The sequence below is a fragment of the Oncorhynchus keta genome, chromosome 9, assembly GCF_023373465.1.
Source record: "Oncorhynchus keta strain PuntledgeMale-10-30-2019 chromosome 9, Oket_V2, whole genome shotgun sequence".
In the NCBI taxonomy this organism is placed as follows: Eukaryota; Metazoa; Chordata; class Actinopteri; order Salmoniformes; family Salmonidae; genus Oncorhynchus; species Oncorhynchus keta.
In genome coordinates this window covers 45,402,562-45,422,415 of record NC_068429.1, presented here as the reverse complement: position 1 = coordinate 45,422,415, position 19,854 = coordinate 45,402,562, and the positions used below count along the sequence as shown (strand labels likewise).

The following is a 19,854-nucleotide window of genomic DNA, read 5'->3' as shown; positions in this document are numbered from 1 at the left end:
TACATTTCCCTATGGGCCCTGGTCAAAAGTATTGCACTATATATGGAAATTGGGTGCAATTTGGGAAGTACCCTATGTCATATCAGAGCTTACCCTATTCCCAATATAGTGCACTACTTTTGACTAGGGTCTATAGGACTCTGGTCAAAAGTAGTGCACTATATAGCGAATAAGGTGCAATGTGGGATGCAACACACAGTGTTTGGCTTTGCACGTATTGTACATGATGAAACTCATTCATCATAGCTGCCATAAGTGTACCAGTGTTTGTCTGCTTGAAAACAAGATCGGAATGAATGCAGGATTTAAAGCTTGGTGACAGCGAGTGAGAATACTAAATCTCACCAAGTGCAAGTAGAGAATGTGTTAATGTCTCTACTTGAAGTAGTACAATAAGGGGAAAGACTCTTGCAAAGTCTCTTGTGACAGACAAGTAGCGTGCAAGCACACAGGCGAGATTTGATTCTGGATGCAGAGATAGTATACAAGTTATAAAACTGCTTCAATTATAACTTAAGTATTTCCACATTCTGTCCACATCAGGGCTTTGACTCTTGTCTATCAATGTAATTCAAGTATTTTCCCCACTATGCACATTGTGGTTTAAGCAGTCTTTTCCTCCACCACTCTGTTCTCTGAAAGTGCCAGGCAGACATTTTCCTAATTCTCTCCACATCATGGCGTTGACTCTCCCCTCCTCCATTCTCTACCTAACTATAACCAGTATGTTTCCCTCTCCCTCCAGATTTGTAAGAGCCAGACCTCTGAAGCCAAGCAGGGTCACCTCTACGGCTTGTCTGTCCAGCAAACCCTCCCGCCCCACTTCAACCTCCAGCAGGACTGTGGTCACTTCATCGCCTGCGTCCCCCAGAGCATGCTCCCTCCTGATGAGGCTTCACTGCCCCTCGGGCCCAACCCCACACAGGGGGACAAGGAACGCGTAGTGGTTATCACCCAGGAGGTGCCACAGCAGAGTACGGCAGACTTCGTGAAGGAGTGGGCGTCCTTCCACCAGGCTCAGCCAGAGGTCAGTTGTCTGTCTGCGTATCTTGTACAGTACTAGGCTGCGTCTCAAATGGCACCCTAGGCCCCTGGTTAAAAGTAGTGCACTATATAGGGAATATGGTGCCATTTGGGACACTCGTAGCTTTCTTCATTTCTGCTTTAAGCTTTCAGCCTTTAAAAAAAATCTAGTTTTGATGTACAGAGCTTCGTGATTTCTGATGATTAGCGCTCTACTATTGAAATGTATTGTTTTTTATCTAGGTGTACGAACGGCGGGTCTGCTTCCTCCTGCTGCAGCTGTGCAACGGTCTGGAGCACCTAAAGGAGCACGGGGTCACACACCGCGACCTCTGTCTGGAGAACCTTCTCCTGATCCCTCACCGTCGCCCCCTGCAGGCCAACCCCAATGCCCCCTACGACCAGAAGCACCTCCCCCGCCTGGTCATCGCCAGCTTCGCCAAGGCCAAGCAGCGAAACACTGAGGATTCCGCTGCCAATGATCCCCGCATTAAACGCGACCACGCCCGCCTGGCCCCGGAAATCGTGTCGGCCGCCCAGTACCGGAAATTCGACGAGTTCCAAACGGGAATCCTGATCTACGAGCTGCTCCACCAGCCCAACCCATTCGAGGTGAGCCCAAAACTGAAAGAACAGGACTACAACTGTGAGGACCTGCCCCCCATTCCTCCAGTCTCCCTCTACTCCACTGGGCTCCAGAGACTAACCCGGCTGCTCCTCCAGCCAGACCCAATGAAACGCATCCACATCCAGGAGGCCAAGCGGGTGCTGCAGAGCCTACTGTGGGGCCCCCGGAGGGACCTGATGGAGCAGCAGCGGTGGGGGAACCGAGACAGGCTGGGCCCCGGAGAAGGGCCATGCCACGAGGGCCTCCTCAACTGGCTGGACGTGAAGAGAGCCCTGCTGATGATGAAGTTTGCTGAGAGGTCTCTGGAGCCGGAGAGGAACGCAGAGTTGGAGGACTGGCTGTGTTGTCAGTACTTCAGCGCCGCTCACCCTCTGTCCCTGTGTCATACAGCTGAACTGCTCTACTCACTCAAATGACTGATACACTGACTGGACAAACTGTCTGAATCCCAAATCAACCCCTAGCTCCCTAGGCACTCCATGAGATCTGAAAAGATTGGATAGTTTTAGGATTGGGACGAGTTTGTGGACAATGTGTAGAGACAATGAACCAATGCCTTGGGTTTCCCTGTATCTGTCACGGAGGATATACGAAAATACAATGTGAACCTGCTGCCTGCCTGCCTGCCTCCTTTACAACGACATGCATGAAAGGAAGGCATCACTGACTGACCATTCAGCTTCTACTGTATGTGTTCTAGTTTACAGACTGCTGTTTTGTTTACTGTATGGACTAAGGCAGACCACTGGAGATTGTCCAAAAGCACAGCCAGGCCAGGGATGGACAGAACCAGCCTAACATGGAATGGTCTCTCTGGCCAGACTGAGCATTCTGCACTCTCCACCCCAAACACAGCCCCTGTGAGAAGAGACGTGCACAGAATGGAGCAAATCAGACAAAGATTTACACTTACTATAATGCAAAGTACTAATGAACAACAGTCGAGCCAAGACATTGTAACTGTTCTGGTCTTGTGTTGTCCTTAATTAATAGGACTTCTTGATACCCATTGCCCTTTGAGATAGTAAGAGCTCTCGCTGGTATTTCATCCCTGTCCACTCCAGCAAGTCTTGACATAAATGTTTGATTGTGCCTGTGCAGCTATTTAACTTTTATTTGCTTATTACAAAATGTAAATAGAGGGTCACACACAAGTATTTACATTTGCCTATATTACAATGGCACATATAGTAAAAGTGTTGACACGGAGTCAACAGGTTCTAGAATGCTGCTTTACCATTCAGTGTAAAGGTATGATGTTGCATCTCACCTTGTCAATCCATATGGGGAGTAAGGGTATTGGTCTTTAGAGAGGCAGCCATTTTAAAGGCAAAGCTGTTTTGACTGAATGGAACTAGCCTGACCTGAACCAATTCAAAATGTGTACTGCCTAATGCCACTCAATACGGTGTGTATTGCATTAGTTAAGATGGCCAGAACCACCACTGCTATGGCCCCACTTACGCCAATACTTACCTTAATAGCATCTACAATTGTTGTTTTCGATATTGTAAAATTGTTACAGTGCCTTTAGTTCTCCATGTGTTACGGTGACTGAGAACTTCATTGTAAATCGTAACCCCCTATACACCCTCTTCGATATGTGAAACTGGAATTTCACAGACTAGTCTGGAGACAGATATAACTTGTACATACAGAGATTGTAGATCAACTGTTGTGCCCCACTCAAGCAGGTCTTAATAATTGCAATGGATAAGATCCATAGTGAAAGTATTTATGATATCCAATTGTTTAACCTGTATTAGTCACTGGAATGCCTTTTTGTTTTTTTGGTTACGTCCAAAATAACACTATATTACCTACATGGTGCACTACTTTTGACTAGGGCCAATATAGAGTTTTGGTCCAAAGTAGTGCACTATTTAGAGAATAGGGTGCCATTTTGGGAAGCTACCTGTGATTGTTTTTCCCTTTTTATTACTCTGTTTGTTTTAGAGGTTGATGTTTTAATGCTTCTGCTGTTGTGCTTGCTGTGTCTCCTCTCCTTTGCCAGTGCACTGCAGCAGACTGCTTCCACACACACTTTAACTTAGCTTTTTCTCCAATGAGAAATATGGCCTGAGGCTGCAAAGGAAACAGTCCAACTACCGTTCTATTCCACTGCAGTTATCATTATGGGACGAGAACATTTACACATCTCTGGTGACTAACAAGTTATTAACAGAATTTGTGAGCCTCACCTGCATCTATTAATAAATTGTAAATGTTTTCACACATTCACACCATACTCCGTCTCAGTCTTTCTGTTTTGAATCAATGGGTGGAACCTGTGAATGGATATGAGTGTGCTGCTGATTATGGCCTGGTACTTTGTAAGACCTTAGCTGCTAATGAAATGGAGAGAAAAAAAGGCTTGAATGCCTGAGTCAGGGAGCTGTAAGGAAAATGTGAAAGCCCATTTGTACAAAATGGTACAAATGTGGTACAAAGCAGTCAGTGGAAGCTCCTCAGAGGAGGAAGGGGAGGACCATCCTCCTCAGTGAATATCATAAAAATGTCAATTGTAAAATGTTTAGAAAGTTATCCTTTTGAAATAAAACTATACTAAATATAAACACGCCACCAAATGACTGATTAAAACACTATTCTGCCAAAAAGGTCTACAGTAGCCTCTACTACTCCACTACTCTGTAGTGTAGCGGCCATGGTGTAGCCGGAGGACAGCTTGCTTCCGTCCTCCTCCGGGTACATTGACATCAATACAAAACCTAGGAGGCTCATGGTTCTCACTCCCTTCCATAGACTTACACAGTAATTAGAACTTCCGGAGAACATCATCCAGCCTATCAGAGTTCTTGCAGCATGAAGTGACATGTCTACCCAATCAAAGGATCAGATAATGAATCTAGTACTGAAAGCATAACCTACAGTTAGCTAGCACTGCAGTGTAGAAAATGGTGAGTAGTTGACTCAAAGAGAGAGAAAGACAACAGTTGAACAGTTTTGAACAAATGTATTTTTTCCAAAACGAAGGAGAAGCAAGAGAGAGATTTCCTTCTTTTTTTTCAGTTTCACTTACTTAGCAAGCAAATGCAACTACCTAGTTTAGCCTACGGAAACACCCTGCTCAGAAAGAGGGATGCTATGTTAGCTAGCTGGCTATGACTTTCCAAAACAACGCTGGAACTCTTCCAATTCATTCATGGTAAGCTTTTGGTATTACTCATTTATTGCCACCGGGGGCCCACCGGTGTAACTGCTTACTGACTGCACACTAACGTTACTGCATGATTGTAGCAGGTTTACTAACGCGTTACTTATATTAACTATACTTTACTTTAGCTAACATGGTGACAACGATGTAGGCAGAGTGTAGCGGTTTGGTTTGGAAAGGTTTTTTTCAGCCTGGCCACATACAGCTGATGTGTTGTGCATTGAAGTCCACAAGCAAAGGGAAGAAGTGAGAGGATGAGAGTGTATTCCTTCTCGCATCCATGCAATGTGGCTGCTATGAAAGTGAACTGTGTTTACGCCTGATCAGGGCTGTATTCATTCTGCCAATTCTGTTGAAAAGATTTATTACGCGTAAGCAAACGGAACAAAACGGGGATAATTATACTGGAATTTGTCCAATAGAAACTATTGTTTGCAACTGTTGGACTAATGATTACACCCTATATCAGCTATATGCAGGCAAGAGTGTGCAAAGCAGTACTGAATGTCACTGTCTGTCACCTCAAAATTGTCTCTCGACCTGTGTGCAACTACATTGTAAACTTTCATTTATAGGCTAGGTTCCAGCAACCTCATAATGGGTACAGGGAAAATCTGATTATCATGAGGTAGCCTAAACTGATCACTGTTACATTGAACTGGGTGAAGGGAATATGAATGACAGTCATCCAATATGCTGTAATAGAAATAAGGCCATGCTCATGAAAAAATGAATTGTCCTCCCTCATCTTAAACAGCACTGACTGCCACTGCATGCAGAAAGTCTCTGCAAGGAAACGACAATTTAACATTCCTGGTTATAATCTCTCTGTAATTCAACATTACACAATGTGGAGGTTTCAGTCATCACATCGTGGAAAATGTGGTAAAAATTTGAGATCTAACAAACTGTTTCAAGAAGGACCAAGGCACTCTTCGTGCAAATTAAATGCTTTCAAATGCTCCTTTTAGGTTAGTTTATCACGATTCCTCCTCTGTTCAGGTAATCATCATACCCTTAAATCATAATGTTCCACTGCATTACAGAGGGATTTTAGGAGTGGTTCCACAGCTTTAAACAACAAGCCTGTACAAGCCAGATCTGCACTCCACTGAATCTGTTTTGACAATAAGCGAAGGCATACCGAGAGACAGTTGTTTACCACATCGGCCTGCCTACACCCGAAATGCCACCCTATTCCGTGCATTACTTTTGACCAGGGCTCATATGGCTCTGGTCAAAAGTAGTGCACTATATAGGAAATAGGGTGTCATTTGGAATGCATGTTTAGACTTCACCTAGCTGCAGAAGGTGTAGGGGAGACAGGACCTGTGTCTCATACTTTCTACTATTTTCTGTATTAATCAGACTTGCACGTTTCAATTCAGCACCATATCAAACTCGTGTTTTCACAATTGACATGTTTAAGTATATGAACTCATGGAGAAACCATCCAAAGTTGAAATTGTCGTGTCACCCTAAACCTTTCAGATACCCAGCCACGCAATTGCTCAAACACAAAACAAACGTCTTCCTTGAACATAACTGACAATGTAGCGAGAACACTACAAAACTGTTACCGGTGTTTATAATGCAAGGAGGACGCCTAGTGGTCCAAAGGACACATTACATGTAGGTCATAGTTTAATTACAGCCAGCAAAGGGTGACAGTGCAGAGCTGTGGAAAGGAGTGGGTGTGTCGAAAGCGATCTGCTATATGTTAGACGGTTTTGATTGAGCCGTGTTGTTTTTCTTCCGTTTATTACCAGGCAACTACCACACATTGAATTACCATACTGCAAGAGTTTGGACTTCTGTTTTTAAGCCAGAGGATTTGTCTGAGTCGCACTGTTAGTTTTACACAAATAAGTGTTCAGTTATAAAACTGACTTTTGTTGTTTTTTTGTGTTTTTCATTAAAAGCATTGATGGGTGCACTGTTGCTTCATGTGTTGTATGCTTACCCTTGTATTCACCCTGATATTGGATATTTCCCACACCGTTGCCAACAGTAGTGCTTGTCAAGCGGGAGCAAAGAGCACTGTGTCCCGGTGATGTTGCCTTTAATGCCCATTGAGTAGTAGAATGTACAGTGCATTTGGAAAGTATTCAGACCCCTTCACTTTTTCCACATTGTTACGTTACAGCCTATTCTAACATGGACTAAATAGTCCCCACCCCCCTCAAACGACACACAATACCCCACAATGACAAAGCAAAAACAGGTTTAAAAATTTTAGCAAATAAAAAACTGAAATATCACATTTACATAAGTGTTCAGACCCTTTACTCAGTACTTTGTTGAAGCACCTTTTGGCAGGGATTACAGCTTGAGTCTTCTTGGGTTGTGGCGCAGCGGTATAAGGCACTGCATCGCAGTGCTAGAGGCGTCACTACAGACCCTGGTTCTATCCTGGGCTGTATCACAACCGGCCGTGATCGGGAGTCCAATAGGGGCGGCGCACAATTGTCCCGTCTGGGTTAGGGGAGGTTTTGGCCCGTGGTAGGCCGTCATTGTAAATAAGAATTTGTTCTTAACTGAGTTTTGGGAGAATTTGGGGGAGTTTCTCCCATTGTTCTCTGCAGATACTCTGAAAAGCTGTCAGGTTGGATGGGGGAGATTTAAGAAAAAAATCTAATTAAATAAATGTAAAAATAAATAAATGTTTTGAACCACTGCACAGCTATTTTCAGGTCTCTCCAGAGATGTTCGATCGGGTTTAAGTTCCGGCTCTGGCTGGGCCACTCAAGAACATTCAGAGACTTGCCCCGAATCCACTCCTGTGTTGTCTTGGATGTGTGCTTAGGGTCATTGTCCTGTTGGAAGGTGAACCGTCGCCCCAGTCGGAGGTCCTGAGAGCTCTGGAGCAGGTTTTCATCAAGGATTTGTCTGTACTTTGTTACATTCATCTTTCCTTCGATCCTGACTAGTCTCCCTGTCGCTGAAAAACTGCCACCACCACACTTCACCGTAGAGATGGTGCCAGGTTCTCCAGACGTGACGCTTGGCATTCAGGCCAAATAGTTCAATCTTGGTTTCATCAGATCAGGGAATCTTGTTTCTCATGGTCTGAGAGTCCTTTAGGTGCCTTTTTGGCAAACTCCAAGTGGGCTGTCATGTGCCTTTTACTGAAGAGTGGCTTCCATCTGGCCACTCTACCATAAAAGGCCTGATTGATGGAGTGCTGCAGAGATAGTTGTCCTTCTGGAAGGTTCTTCCATCTCCACAGAGGAACTCTGGAGCTCTGTCAGAGTGACCATTGGATTCTTGGTTACCTCCCTGACCAAGGCCCTTATCCCCCGATTGCTCAGTTTGGACGGAAGTCTGGCTCTAGGAAGAGTCTTGTACGTTCCAAACTTCTTCCATTTAAGAATGGAGGCCACTGTGTTCTTGGGGACCTTCAATTTTACAGACATTTTTTGGTACCCTTCGCCAGGTTTGTGCCTCGATACAATCATGTCTCGGCACTCTACTGACAATTCATTCGACCTGATGGCTTGGTTTTTGCTCGACAGGTCTGTGCAGGTCTATCGACAGGTCTGTGCAATTCCAAATCATGTCCAATCAATTGAATTTACCACAGGTGGACTCCAATCAGGTTGTAGAAACATCTCAAGAATGATCAATGGAAACAGGATGCACCTGAGCTCAATTGAGTTTCATAGCAAAGGGCCTTATGTGAATAAGGTTTTTCAGTTTTTATTTTTAATAAATTAGTAAACATTTCTAAAAACCTGTTTTCGCTTTGTCATAATGGGGTATAGTGTGTAGATTGATGAGGAATTATTTTAATCCTTTTTAGAATAAGAACTCCTTCAAGACGGTTGGAAAAGCATTCCACGTGAAGCTGGTTGAGAGAATACCAAGAGTGTGCAAAGCTGTCATCAAGGCAAAGGGTGGCTACTTTGAAGAATCTAAAATATATTTTGATTGGTTAAACACTTTTTTGGTTACTACATGATTCAATATGTGTTATTTCATAGTTTTGATGAAAACAGTGGCCTTCTACTTGAATGAGTAGGTGTGTTCAACATTTTGACTGGTACTGTATGTATCAAGGTGACATCTAGACGGTTATCAATATTAGTTAGTCAGCCACGCCAAACATTCTTGAGTGGGAACAAATCTGCCCAATTCGCTGATTCGCATTCCATACACCCACTACTTTCGTCACACCCACTCGCCCATACTCTGGTCACAATACTGGGCTGCAGCTACCCTTACTTGGAGGAAGCAGCAGACCGCTCAACATCACAACAAGTTGGCTATTATGAACTGAAATACTTTAGGCATTGCACCCTGTCCATAGGGCTCTGGTCAACAGTACTGCACTATATAGGAAATAGGGTGCCATTTGGGACATTCCCCAGTTCATGCCATGGTTAATATGATAAGCATAGTCTGGCATTTTGATTTGGGGCTGGCTAAAGACATGAAAGGAAATTAATCAGCCTAAAGCGTGAATGTTGCTGCATTTCTCTCCATAGGCTTCACATACCAATATAAGACTACAGGTAAGTACACATCATAATGGCAGTGGCCAGATTGGATGAGGCAATCGGTAATGGCCCGTTGCTTTGTCAGCCTTTCAACAGAGTTATGTATGAATGTTGTGTTTTACTCCAAGGTAAAAAGTCACTGGGGTCAATTTAAGCACTGACTTGTCTTGGGTTACGTTCCGAATGACACCCAGGGAATAGGGTGCCATTTGGGACGTATTCTTGCTTTGCCTCTGGTAATAGCATCCAAGATAAATAGCTACTCCTCAAAGCTAATCTACCAAGCATGCTGGCATTGACACATTTTAGAGCCAGACAAACAATCAAAGGCTATATCCTCATCCCAAGGAGATTAACCTGCTCGGCGAGAACATAGGTATGCAGTCTCTCCAGTCCACTGTTGGGTTCACAGAGAAAAAGTTTTTTTAGCCAAAATGTCTAGTTTGTCATGGAAAAGTAGTATTTTATACTGCAGGGGAAGCAAGGTGGTATTTTATACTGCTGGGGAGGCTAAAGGAACAATATGCAAACCTATACAAATGTAGCTACTGTATCACATTAAATTGACAATAATATGAATAAAGCCAGGTTATAATTCACCTATTCACCCACTGTGTTCAAGCCATCAATGATATTACAATGTTGCATGGAGACTGCACATTCAACTCGTCTCACCTTGATGACAAACATCAACCCTGCTGTCTGTCTGTCTTTGTTAGTTTACTTGCCGTGGTATTTTTCCACTTGCACGGAAGACGCCCCCATGTAGCTAACTTCACCTCTAACTAGCTACGTATCGCTTGTTTCCCCTACGTAGCTCATAGCTGGAGTTCAGAAGTGATCAAGCTCTATTCCTCAGCCGACCATTGCAGCGAGCAGTCAGAAGCCAGTCGTGTCTCTCTCCGAGGCCGGATGGTAAAATCCAACCTCCAGCGGATCTTAAACAGTCATTGCTTTGCTCGCGAGAAAGAAGGAAAACCACAGTTCTGTACTACAATGGCGGATTTAAGTAGTAACGTTAATATTTGTGACATGATTGGCAAGTAAGTGAAGACGGGAGAAAATAGCGAAGTGAAGTGGGGGATGGTGCTTTTTTTCAGTGACGAGGAAGTAGCCACTAATATAAACTGGGATTTAATTTCTTATGACGTAAAATATTTATTTGTCCACAACTGGTTAGCTAGATAAGTAATCTATGAAACATGTCATACATTTAATTTGGAGTGAAGAATTAGAACGTTACTGTTTAAGGTTAGTCCTCTCCTTTAGCTTATCCTAAGCTAGCTAGCCCTAGGCTAAAACCTAGCTACATTATCAAGGTCCTCTAGGAAGCCTAGCTATATCCATCACCACGTTTTTGTTTTTTTAACGGAACACCTCAACCATTTTATTTCCATTTGTTTCAATGGTTGCCAATGACGTCGTTTTGTAGTTTAGCTAGATGAGATGCGTTAACGTTAGCTGTGTAACTAGCTTGCCACCTGAAAGCATATAGCATCGTCAGGTAGCTTGCTACCGTTGACTCACAGGTCAACGAGTTAAAAGGCCCCAAAATGAAACGGTCATTAGAATGGCTTGTTTCATGGGTGAGCAACTTGAAACGGAAGAAACACGCGGAATCCACGTCCATTGTTACCTTTTCTCTAAACACATTTGATTATTAATCAAAAGGCCCAAGTGACGCAACGTCATTCCTCCATTTTTGACGTCACAAACTCTTTTACGGTTACGTTGTAACGTTAAACCGTTATACTATTCGTCCCTCAAAAGGATGCACACAAAACATTATTGGAGTCATATTGTCAAAGTATTGTTTAATTAATCAGCCAACCCCTATGAATAAATTAAATAATGGTGCCTATCTAATTGGGATTAATTAATTATTACATGTAGTGTATGCTATTTATACGTTTGACTTGTAGCGATCATTGGCAGTTTTTTGACCAAGTTAATTTGTCATCGGACAGATACGCAGTTTAGATAGGGCACGTTTTTCCTCGTCGTGCACGTTTTCCCCATCGTGGTGCATTCCGAGTATTTTCAGTGAGCCGGTTTCTAAACGGCTCTTTTTTTCAAAATGCTTGAACCCTGGAAAAGGTACAGATAGCCAACGTATAGCCCAAAAGGTAAGCTATCAGATCGTGAAATGCGCGTTCAAATAAAATGTTACCCCCCACCCCCCTCAAAAAAAAAAGAAAAGAGAAAATTAGTGAGGACCAGATTGAAACGCTCTCCCCACTATTTATTGTTTAGGCGGTGAGGGTTCACCCTCTTTACATATATTTTTTGTAATTTATCTGCAGAAAAACTTCTACTTGTTTAGATCAAACTGCTGTAGTTGCAGTCAGGGAGCCAAAGGAATGGCTCTTTCACCGATGCGGTTCGGTTCCTGACGTTCACCAAAAAATACCCGTTCAAAAAGAGTCGTTTGTTCGCGAATGACCCATCACTAGTGCCCTCCTGATGCAAGGCAGCCTCCAGGTGTCCCCTTCGAAGGGCGTTAGGCAACCTGCCGTGTGCCATTTAATGCTATCCATCACATACATGGTGGATTATGTTTATTCATGATGTAGTTTTGCCTTGGAATAATACAATTTTAGGTTATAGGGCAAAATATGTCACACTGAAGCCATATCAAATTTTATTGGTCACATACACATTTAGCCGATATTGCTGGTTTAGCGAAATTATTGTGTTCCTAACTCCAACAGTGCAGTAGTTTCTAACAATACACACATCTAAAATAATGGAATTAAGAAATATATAAATAATAGATTGAGCAATGTCGGAGTGGCACGGGCTAAAATACAGTAGAATAGAATACAGTATATATGAGATGAGTAAAGCAGTATTAAAGTTAACAAGTGATTCGCAGGGTTACATAATCAGGTGGACACTGGCAGTGATGGCTATTTAATAGAAGCTATTTTTCAGTCTCTTGGTCCCAGCTTTGATGCACCTGTACTGACCTCGCCTTTCGATGAGTATCACAATTATGAAGGGATAGCCTCGCATAGCCTACATGCAGTAGTGGTGTGTGGGTCAAATCAACCCAGAGAAAACAATTTAAAGCCATATTACAACCTATGTGTTGTGATAAAGCATTTCGCTACACCCACAATAACTGCTAAATATGTGTATGTGACCGATACAATTTGTGACCGTGATATATAGGCCTAAGGCCGAGACAATAAGAAGACCCAGTGGTAGAGTAAATGAAAGCACACCTTTTGTTTCATCACAAAACCGGAGACCAACCTCTGTTTGGTACAGTCCACAAAGCATATTGTATGTAACAAACAGTTACGTGACCTACATTTTCGGACTATTAAACAACTATCGATTTAGAACCACAGAGTTACCGCAAGTCGCAAAGAGCTGGAGCTGCATCGACTATTCCAGCTCCATTTCAACTTCATCATCAAATCACTTATGCTTAGTACAGTGACAACAAAAAAATGCCTAAAACAATTTGGTCCAATCAACGTAAGTCAAACATGATGTGGATGTCTATGGTTCTGATTTCTGTGTATTTGTGCAAGAAAAAAACATGTTGACCCACCCTACTTGTATGAAAACACCAATGCCATTCTCTTGTCTTTTCATGTTGACGAAACGTCTATGACTCAGTTATACAGCACATGCTTTTATTTTTTGTTGTCCTAGGCTACCTGGCTAAAATGTTTGCTCGCTAGCTTAACTTCCTTTCAAGGACATAAATGCGCCAGGCGAGCGAGCATTAGCCTACTACATCGAGCACATATTGAACTTACATTCCCTCAGGCCAGGGGCACAATGTATGAGTTTATTTTTGGATCAAAATCGCTGTTAATCATTGGTCAGTACAGAGAATGAAGTAAAACCAAATCACAATCTCCATCCATGGCTAATTTAGGAAAGGGCCAATTTTAACTAGCTAGCTAGACACCAGAGGGCAACGATGAAACAATTTAAAAAAAATAATAATAATCTCCTCTCGATGCCGATTTGCTGTAGATGTGATTGGACTGAAGCCAAATCTGAACTGTCTTTCCTTGCCACTTTATTTTTTGGGTGCGCCAGGACCATTCTCAGTTGAGCGCACACTGTTTAGCTCAACGCCAATTGGCTATTTTGTACTTCTTTTTTTTTTTTTATCAAGGGAGGCCAAATGCTCACTGGTTTCCATTGCATTCAATGCTACAGGTGGCAACAATGTCATACTCTTTTTGACCAGACAGCATCAGATAGATTGCTTACAGAGACAGAGGGGCTCTATTTTGCTCACTCTGATGCTTTCTCTGGTGAGATACGTTAAGCTTCCTGTGAATTGAAGGAACATTTATGAAACAGATACGAAAGAGACAATTGTATAGGTTTTTTTCTTTGTCATTTTTTTGAGGGAAGCCGGGCTTCACTTGGCACCCATGAATACACGCCACTGCCTCCTTGGACAACAGTTCCAACTATAATGTGCTTTGAGGGTGAATTAAATCACACAATCAGTATTTTGGTTACCAATTTTACTTGCACTTGATACGTCGGCCTGTATTGCACCAAATAATTAAAATACACCGGGGAACACAAGATTTAAGCAACGTTATCCCGCATGTTCAGAGTCCTATTGCAATCAAAAGCTTAAAAATAACAATTAAATATGAATATGTGTGTCTCCCTGTTAGCCTGTCCCTACACTGTTGTAGTACCCGCGGTCCGGGGCCTCTGTGGTGCTCCTGATGCCCCTCTCCCACCCCTGAAGATCCCAGGTGGGCGAGGGAATGGTCAACGGGATCACACTCCTTCAGCTCGGCCGCTCTACTCTGTGAGTACATACACACATTTAACAACGCTCATGCAAATGCAACCATAATATAATCTTTCATATTATGCATACTCCTCTGACACACCAGGACATGACACACACTCATTGCATACTGCAAAAATATATTTAAGATATTACAATTTAAAGCTGCATATGTAACTTTTTGGGCATCCATACAAAATGCACATAGAAATGTGACTTATAGATATGTCATTATCATTTAAAACAAGTCTAAGAAGCGGTATATATGTTCTATGTGCGCTATTTCTATGATTTCTGTTAAGTTTCGATTATCTTTTACATTCGGTTTTGTACACCAGCTTCAAACAGCTAAAATACAATATTTTTGGTTATTGAAAAGACACTACATGACCAAAAGTATATTTGGACACGTGCTCGTCGAACATCTCATTCCAAAATATGGAGTTGGTCCCCCCTTTGCTGCTATAACGGCATCCATTCTTCTGGGAATGCTTTCCACTAGATGTTTGAACATTGCTGCAGGGACTTGCTTCCATTCAGCTACAAGAGCATTAGTGAGTCGGGCACTGACGTTGGGCAATTAGGCCTGTCTCGCAGTCGACGTTCCAATTCATCTCAAAGGTGTTTGATGGGGTTAATTAGGTTGAGGGCTCTGTGCAGGCCAGTGAAGTTCTTCCACACCGATCTCGACAAACCATTTCTGTATGGACCTCACTTTGTGCACTGGGGCATTTTGATGCTGAAACAGGAAAGGGCTGTCCCCAAGCTTTTGCCACAAAGTTGGAAGCACAGAATAGTCTAGAATGACATTGTATGCAGTAGTGTTAAGATTTCCCTTCACTGGAACTAAGGGGCTTAGCCCAAACCTTGAAAAACAGTCCCAGACCATTATTCCTCCTCCATCAAACTTTACAGTTGGCACTATGCATTGGGGCAGGTAGCATCTCCATCTGCCAAACCTAGATTAGTCTATCGGACTACCAGACGGTGAAGCTTGTTTCATCACTACAGAGAACACGTTTCCACTGCTCCAGACTCCAAAGGCGGCGAGGTTTACACCACTCCAGCCGGCGTTTGGCATTGCGCATGGTGATCTTAGGCTTGTGTGCGGCTGCTCGTCCATGGAAACCCATTTCATGAAGCTCCTGACAAAAAGTTATTGTGCTGACGTTGCTTCCAGAGGCAGTTTGGAACTCTATAGTGAGTGTTGCAACCGAGGACAGTGAGCTTGTGTGGCCTACCACTTTGCGGCTGAGCCGTTGCTGCAAGTCTCTCCTTATTGGTGTGCTTTAGTAGTGGTTTCTTTGCAGCAATTCCGACCACGAAGGCCTGATTCACGCAGTGTCCTCTGAACAGTTGATGTTGAGTTGTCTTGGGCTGCAATTTCTGAGGCTGGTAACTCCAATGAACTTATCCTCTGCAGCAGGGGTAACTCTTGTCTTCCTTTCCTGTTGGCGGTCCTCATGAGAGCCAGTTTCATCATAGCGCTTGATGGTTTTTGCGACGGCATTTTACTTCGATATGGTGGTTATTGTAAAAAAGTATTCACGCAGTGTTTCCACCAACATTTCTCAGACACAAGAAGATCCCTAGCATATTTTGTTTAGTCAACATTTGGAAAGTTGGCTGACAAATGTTCTGTTTCCATCATGATAAAGTTAGGCAAATTTAATACATTTAGTTGCTTCCCTATTAAGGTCAATATTCGGTAGGATACGCTGACTAGCGAGGTGAGAGTTGGTCACTTTCGTCACTGCCTGGGCAAGCCTCAATGTCCTAGGAAAGGTAAGCTCGGAAATCCTTTGGTTTAATTGTCCCGATGCGATACCATGGATATATATAATCACGTTGCATGATTTATGAATGGCAAAGGGGTATAGGAGGTCGATTTTATTCAGGCAGTTCGACACCTTTTATAAAGTAGTCAACACTTGCTGTTCAGTTGTCAATTATAGCACAGTAAATAGCATACTATGCGCCACGACTGTGTTTGACAGGCTATGTGAAACATAAAATAAAAAACATTTCCTAGAAAATAATAGTTAGGCTAAATCGTAGATTTCAACTCATTGTTACCACATTACATGGGACGTGCAAATTCACAAGCATTCTGCTCTCTCTCCCTCCTCCATGTAAATAAATTTGACTGAAACCAACCACAGTGCCTGCCCATTGTACTGGGAGGCGATCAGGCGGCAGACGTGAGTTTCCCAGTCATCGCTTGCTTTGTGACTGACAGGCGCTATCGATAGGTTGCTGAACGATACGCATCTTCTATTCTAGCGGGAGAGGGTTCGACAAAATAGCCAATTGAAACTTTTGAATGAAAAGTACCCTAATTTAGTATGAAGTGGAAGAAGTAGCCAGCTGAAAATCAGTCTGGTACCGGCTGATTAGCTGAGGACCTGCGCGAATGGAAAACGCTGTTACTCATTCATAATTATTTGGTTGGCCGCAAACTCTACCGAGCCCTTTTAGAAGCTGTTAGCAGGATTTGCATATAAAGTGAAGTACTGCTTGAAATTAAAACGGATATTACTTTTCAATTGCAAAAATGTTGTTGGTGTGCCCTAGTGAACACAATCCTGAAGTCACCCAGGGAGTTGGTTCATTAATGATCCCTTCTTCAAGTGAAATGATTGGTTAACGTTCCCTCCTTCCCATTTTGGTTCTCCAGGACCGGAAGTTGACTGTGACAGAGGAGCCGGCGGGGAACGGTCGCCCCGGGATACTCCGCTTCCAGAGCCGCCCCACTGTTTCCAAGGTGATCCACTGGGGCGCTGTGCTGAGCGGGAACGCTCTGTATGTTGAGATACCGATGGACCCGCTCCCCGAGGGCAGCAAGGAGAGGTGTGTGCCTGTGCTCTGTATGTGAAAGTGCGTGTGTGTGTGTGTATAATCTCATGTTGTCTATTTAGCCCTGCCTACCTTTCTCTCTCTACAGTTTTGCGGCTCTTTTGGAGTATGCGGAAGAACATCTTGAAGTTGTCAGCGTGTTCGTCTGCTTTTACAAGAATAGAGATGATCGCGGTACGATAAGCGTGTCCACCAAACCTATGATCTCAAATAGATAAGCATCCACACAGTGAGCTCAAAGTATTGGGACAGTAACATGAAATCATTTTTTTATTTTTATTTTTTACCCCTTTTTCTCCCCAATTTCGTGGTATCCACTTGATTCAGGGGTTGGGTTAAATGCGGAAGACACATTTCAGTTGAATTCCGTTGTACAACTGACTAGGTATCCCCCCCCTTTAGGAGACCAAAAGTTTTGGGGCAAATTCACTTGTATGTGTATTAAAGTAGTCAACGTCTAGTATTTGGTCCCATATTCCTTGCACGCAGTGATTACATCAAGCTTGTGACCTGACAAACATGGATGCATTTGCTGTTTGTTTTGGTTGTGTTTCAGATTATTTTGTGCCTAAAGAAATGAATGATAAATAACTATTGTGCCATTTTGGAGTCACTTTTAATTGTAAATAAGAATAGAATGTTTCTAAACACTTCTGCATTAATGTGGATGCTACCATGATTACGGATAGTCCTGAATGAATTGTGAATAATGAGGAGTGAGAAAATTGCAGACATAAACATCCTACCTCCCAAAATGCCAACCTCCCCTGTTATTGAAATAATGAGAGGTCAAGTATGTCTTGGGGGTATGATATTTGTGCATCTAACTTTCTCACTCATCATTATTCACGATTAAATCAGGACTATCCCAAATAAAAAATTGTGTCACTGTCCCAATACTTTTAGAGTTCACTGTTTATGATGGAAGGTCGTCCTTGATGGTATTTCTTCTAATATGTGTCTTTGTGTGTCCCCACAGCTAAACTTGTGCGCACATTCAGCTTTCTGGGCTTCGAGATAGTGAAACCGGGCCATGCCCTTGTCCCACTCCGACCTGACGTTTTCTTCATGGCCTACAACTTCGACAAGGACTCCTCCTCCGATGAGGATTAGCTCTGACCCCTGTGGGGTGTTCCAGGAAACAGAATCATCAATTTAGCCAGCTAACTTTGATAAACAGCCAGATATAGGCACATCTTTTGATTTTTCTGGTTTATTCAGAAAGCTAAACCCGAGCACGGGTTTATTGGTTGAGTCAGTCATACCATTTCAATTCTATATTCTAGGAATGATGAAGTAATTTCCAAATGTTTAGTTAAGACATTTAGCTGATTAAGTAACACATTGATCCTGCTTATTGGAACAGCCCCCTGCCTAGCATGGATCCCAACTTGAATTGTGCTGTTTTCACTATTGTTTCACAAACTGTTTCAATGAAGAGATGGTTCAGCCAGACTGAAGTCTGATGGCCATGCTGTGATGACCACAATTGTGAAGTGAAACAATTGTGTGAAACGGAGCAATTCAGTTTGGGATCCAGGCTTACCCCTTTACCCACTGCTCCACCAAACCCCACTCTCCTATGTGACCCAAGTGCTTACAGCCTTCTATGCTTTTGTTCAAAGGAAGTGGATGATTAGTTTCGATATTGTATCCCCCAGTTTCACAGCTTGGCTGACATTTCTCTCTCTCTCTTGCATCCCTTTAAGTTCTTTATTATTTAGGTTTCATTGGTATTTTGTTCATTACTTAAGAGGGAACCATGTTTTTACGGACTTTGAGCATATTGCAATTCTCATAACTATTATCATCAATCGATTGTCTTGTTTTATTCTTGTGTTGAAAGGTGGAAGGAGGATTTTTTTTTTCTTTTTTTCTTGAATGTAAAAAAAAACAGCATCAGGTTTACACTTGGGTACTCCAGCTTTTAATTTAATTGGCTATGATATATGCTTTTATTTCATTAGCTATATTCGATTTAAGATTTTTATTTCATTGGCTAAGCTATAAAAACATTTCCGCCCCACCTTTGTGACAAACATTTTGATAAAGCACTCAAGTCCTCTGACAAATGTTGTAATGTGTGTAAACATTGCTGTTAAGCAACAACAAAAAAGCTCCATTATTGGTATTTCATTGCTGGATAATAGCCCTTTAAACTTTAGCACATGTGAATGCTGTTATGTGTAACTGGTTTGGGTGCTTCAATTTGACAAGTAAATATCATGTAAAATGATGGATTGTGATTGGTTCAAAGCAACCCAAAAAAAGTCCTTTTTGCTTTTCTTTCATGTATATCTGAAAATGACTGTACCATTGTTTGGATAAAATTGCTGTGATGTTTCAATTTAGATTTTTTTTTTTTTGGACTAGCATTCCATTTAACTTTTTGATTCTTCGTGGAGTTTAAGTTTGATGTTCACCTTGCATAGTGGTACCTATTGTGCTCCTGTGATAATAAAAGTAAGAAAAATAGCATTGCCTCCTTGTCTCCGATACATAATCTTATGGATTTTTTTCCCTTCTCCCTATTCTGTAAAGTCTTGTTCTTTGTTAATGCACTTTACATTTAGATGTGACACATTTGCATGATCATGGAGCAGTGGTTCTTATTCCAGAAGTTGACCACAAGTGTATGCTAGTTACTGTTCAGTATTTCTTTGCAAAAACACATTTTGACAGTTCAAACATCTCTGATTGAATATTTACACTGAGTGAAATGCAATTGATTGAATGAAAGGCAGCCAACTCTGATCTTATGCCACAAATTGGTGTTTTTGACAAATCCAAGTTTGTGCCAATACTTGGGCTCCCTGTGTAACGCAGCTGTAGTTGTTCAAATGGCTTAAATCAATTGCTTTGGAGGAAGAGGGTGAAGGTCCACTCCCTT

At 42.4% G+C, this 19,854-nt stretch overlaps 2 protein-coding genes and 1 long non-coding RNA gene across 4 annotated transcripts in view; 2 read left to right on the top strand and 1 right to left on the bottom strand.

Annotated features, from left to right (window-relative positions):
• The window catches only part of LOC118387932 (inactive tyrosine-protein kinase PRAG1-like), a 35,647-nt gene extending 31,748 nt beyond the window's left edge, over nt 1-3,899 (top strand). For both annotated transcript variants that reach the window (XM_035776781.2, XM_035776782.2), the window contains exons 6-7: nt 746-1,027; nt 1,267-3,899. In XM_035776781.2, coding sequence (XP_035632674.1) covers nt 746-1,027; nt 1,267-2,067 — 1,083 coding nt within the window. In that variant the 3' untranslated portion in view covers nt 2,068-3,899. The remainder of the gene's footprint in view (nt 1-745; nt 1,028-1,266) is intronic.
• LOC118387934 (uncharacterized) overlaps nt 1-10,138 on the bottom strand; it is a 30,598-nt gene extending 20,460 nt beyond the window's left edge. Inside the window, exon 1 of the long non-coding RNA XR_004826470.2 lies at nt 10,001-10,138. This is a non-coding gene — a long non-coding RNA (uncharacterized LOC118387934). The remainder of the gene's footprint in view (nt 1-10,000) is intronic.
• LOC118387933 (ornithine decarboxylase antizyme 2) lies at nt 10,086-19,439 on the top strand. Its single transcript, XM_035776783.2, is given in 6 exon segments — nt 10,086-10,368; nt 13,987-14,038; nt 14,040-14,126; nt 16,786-16,958; nt 17,053-17,138; nt 17,944-19,439. Coding segments are annotated over 6 exon segments (663 nt in total). The 5' UTR covers nt 10,086-10,237; the 3' UTR covers nt 18,078-19,439.
• The last annotated feature ends 415 nt before the right edge of the window (nt 19,440-19,854 follow it).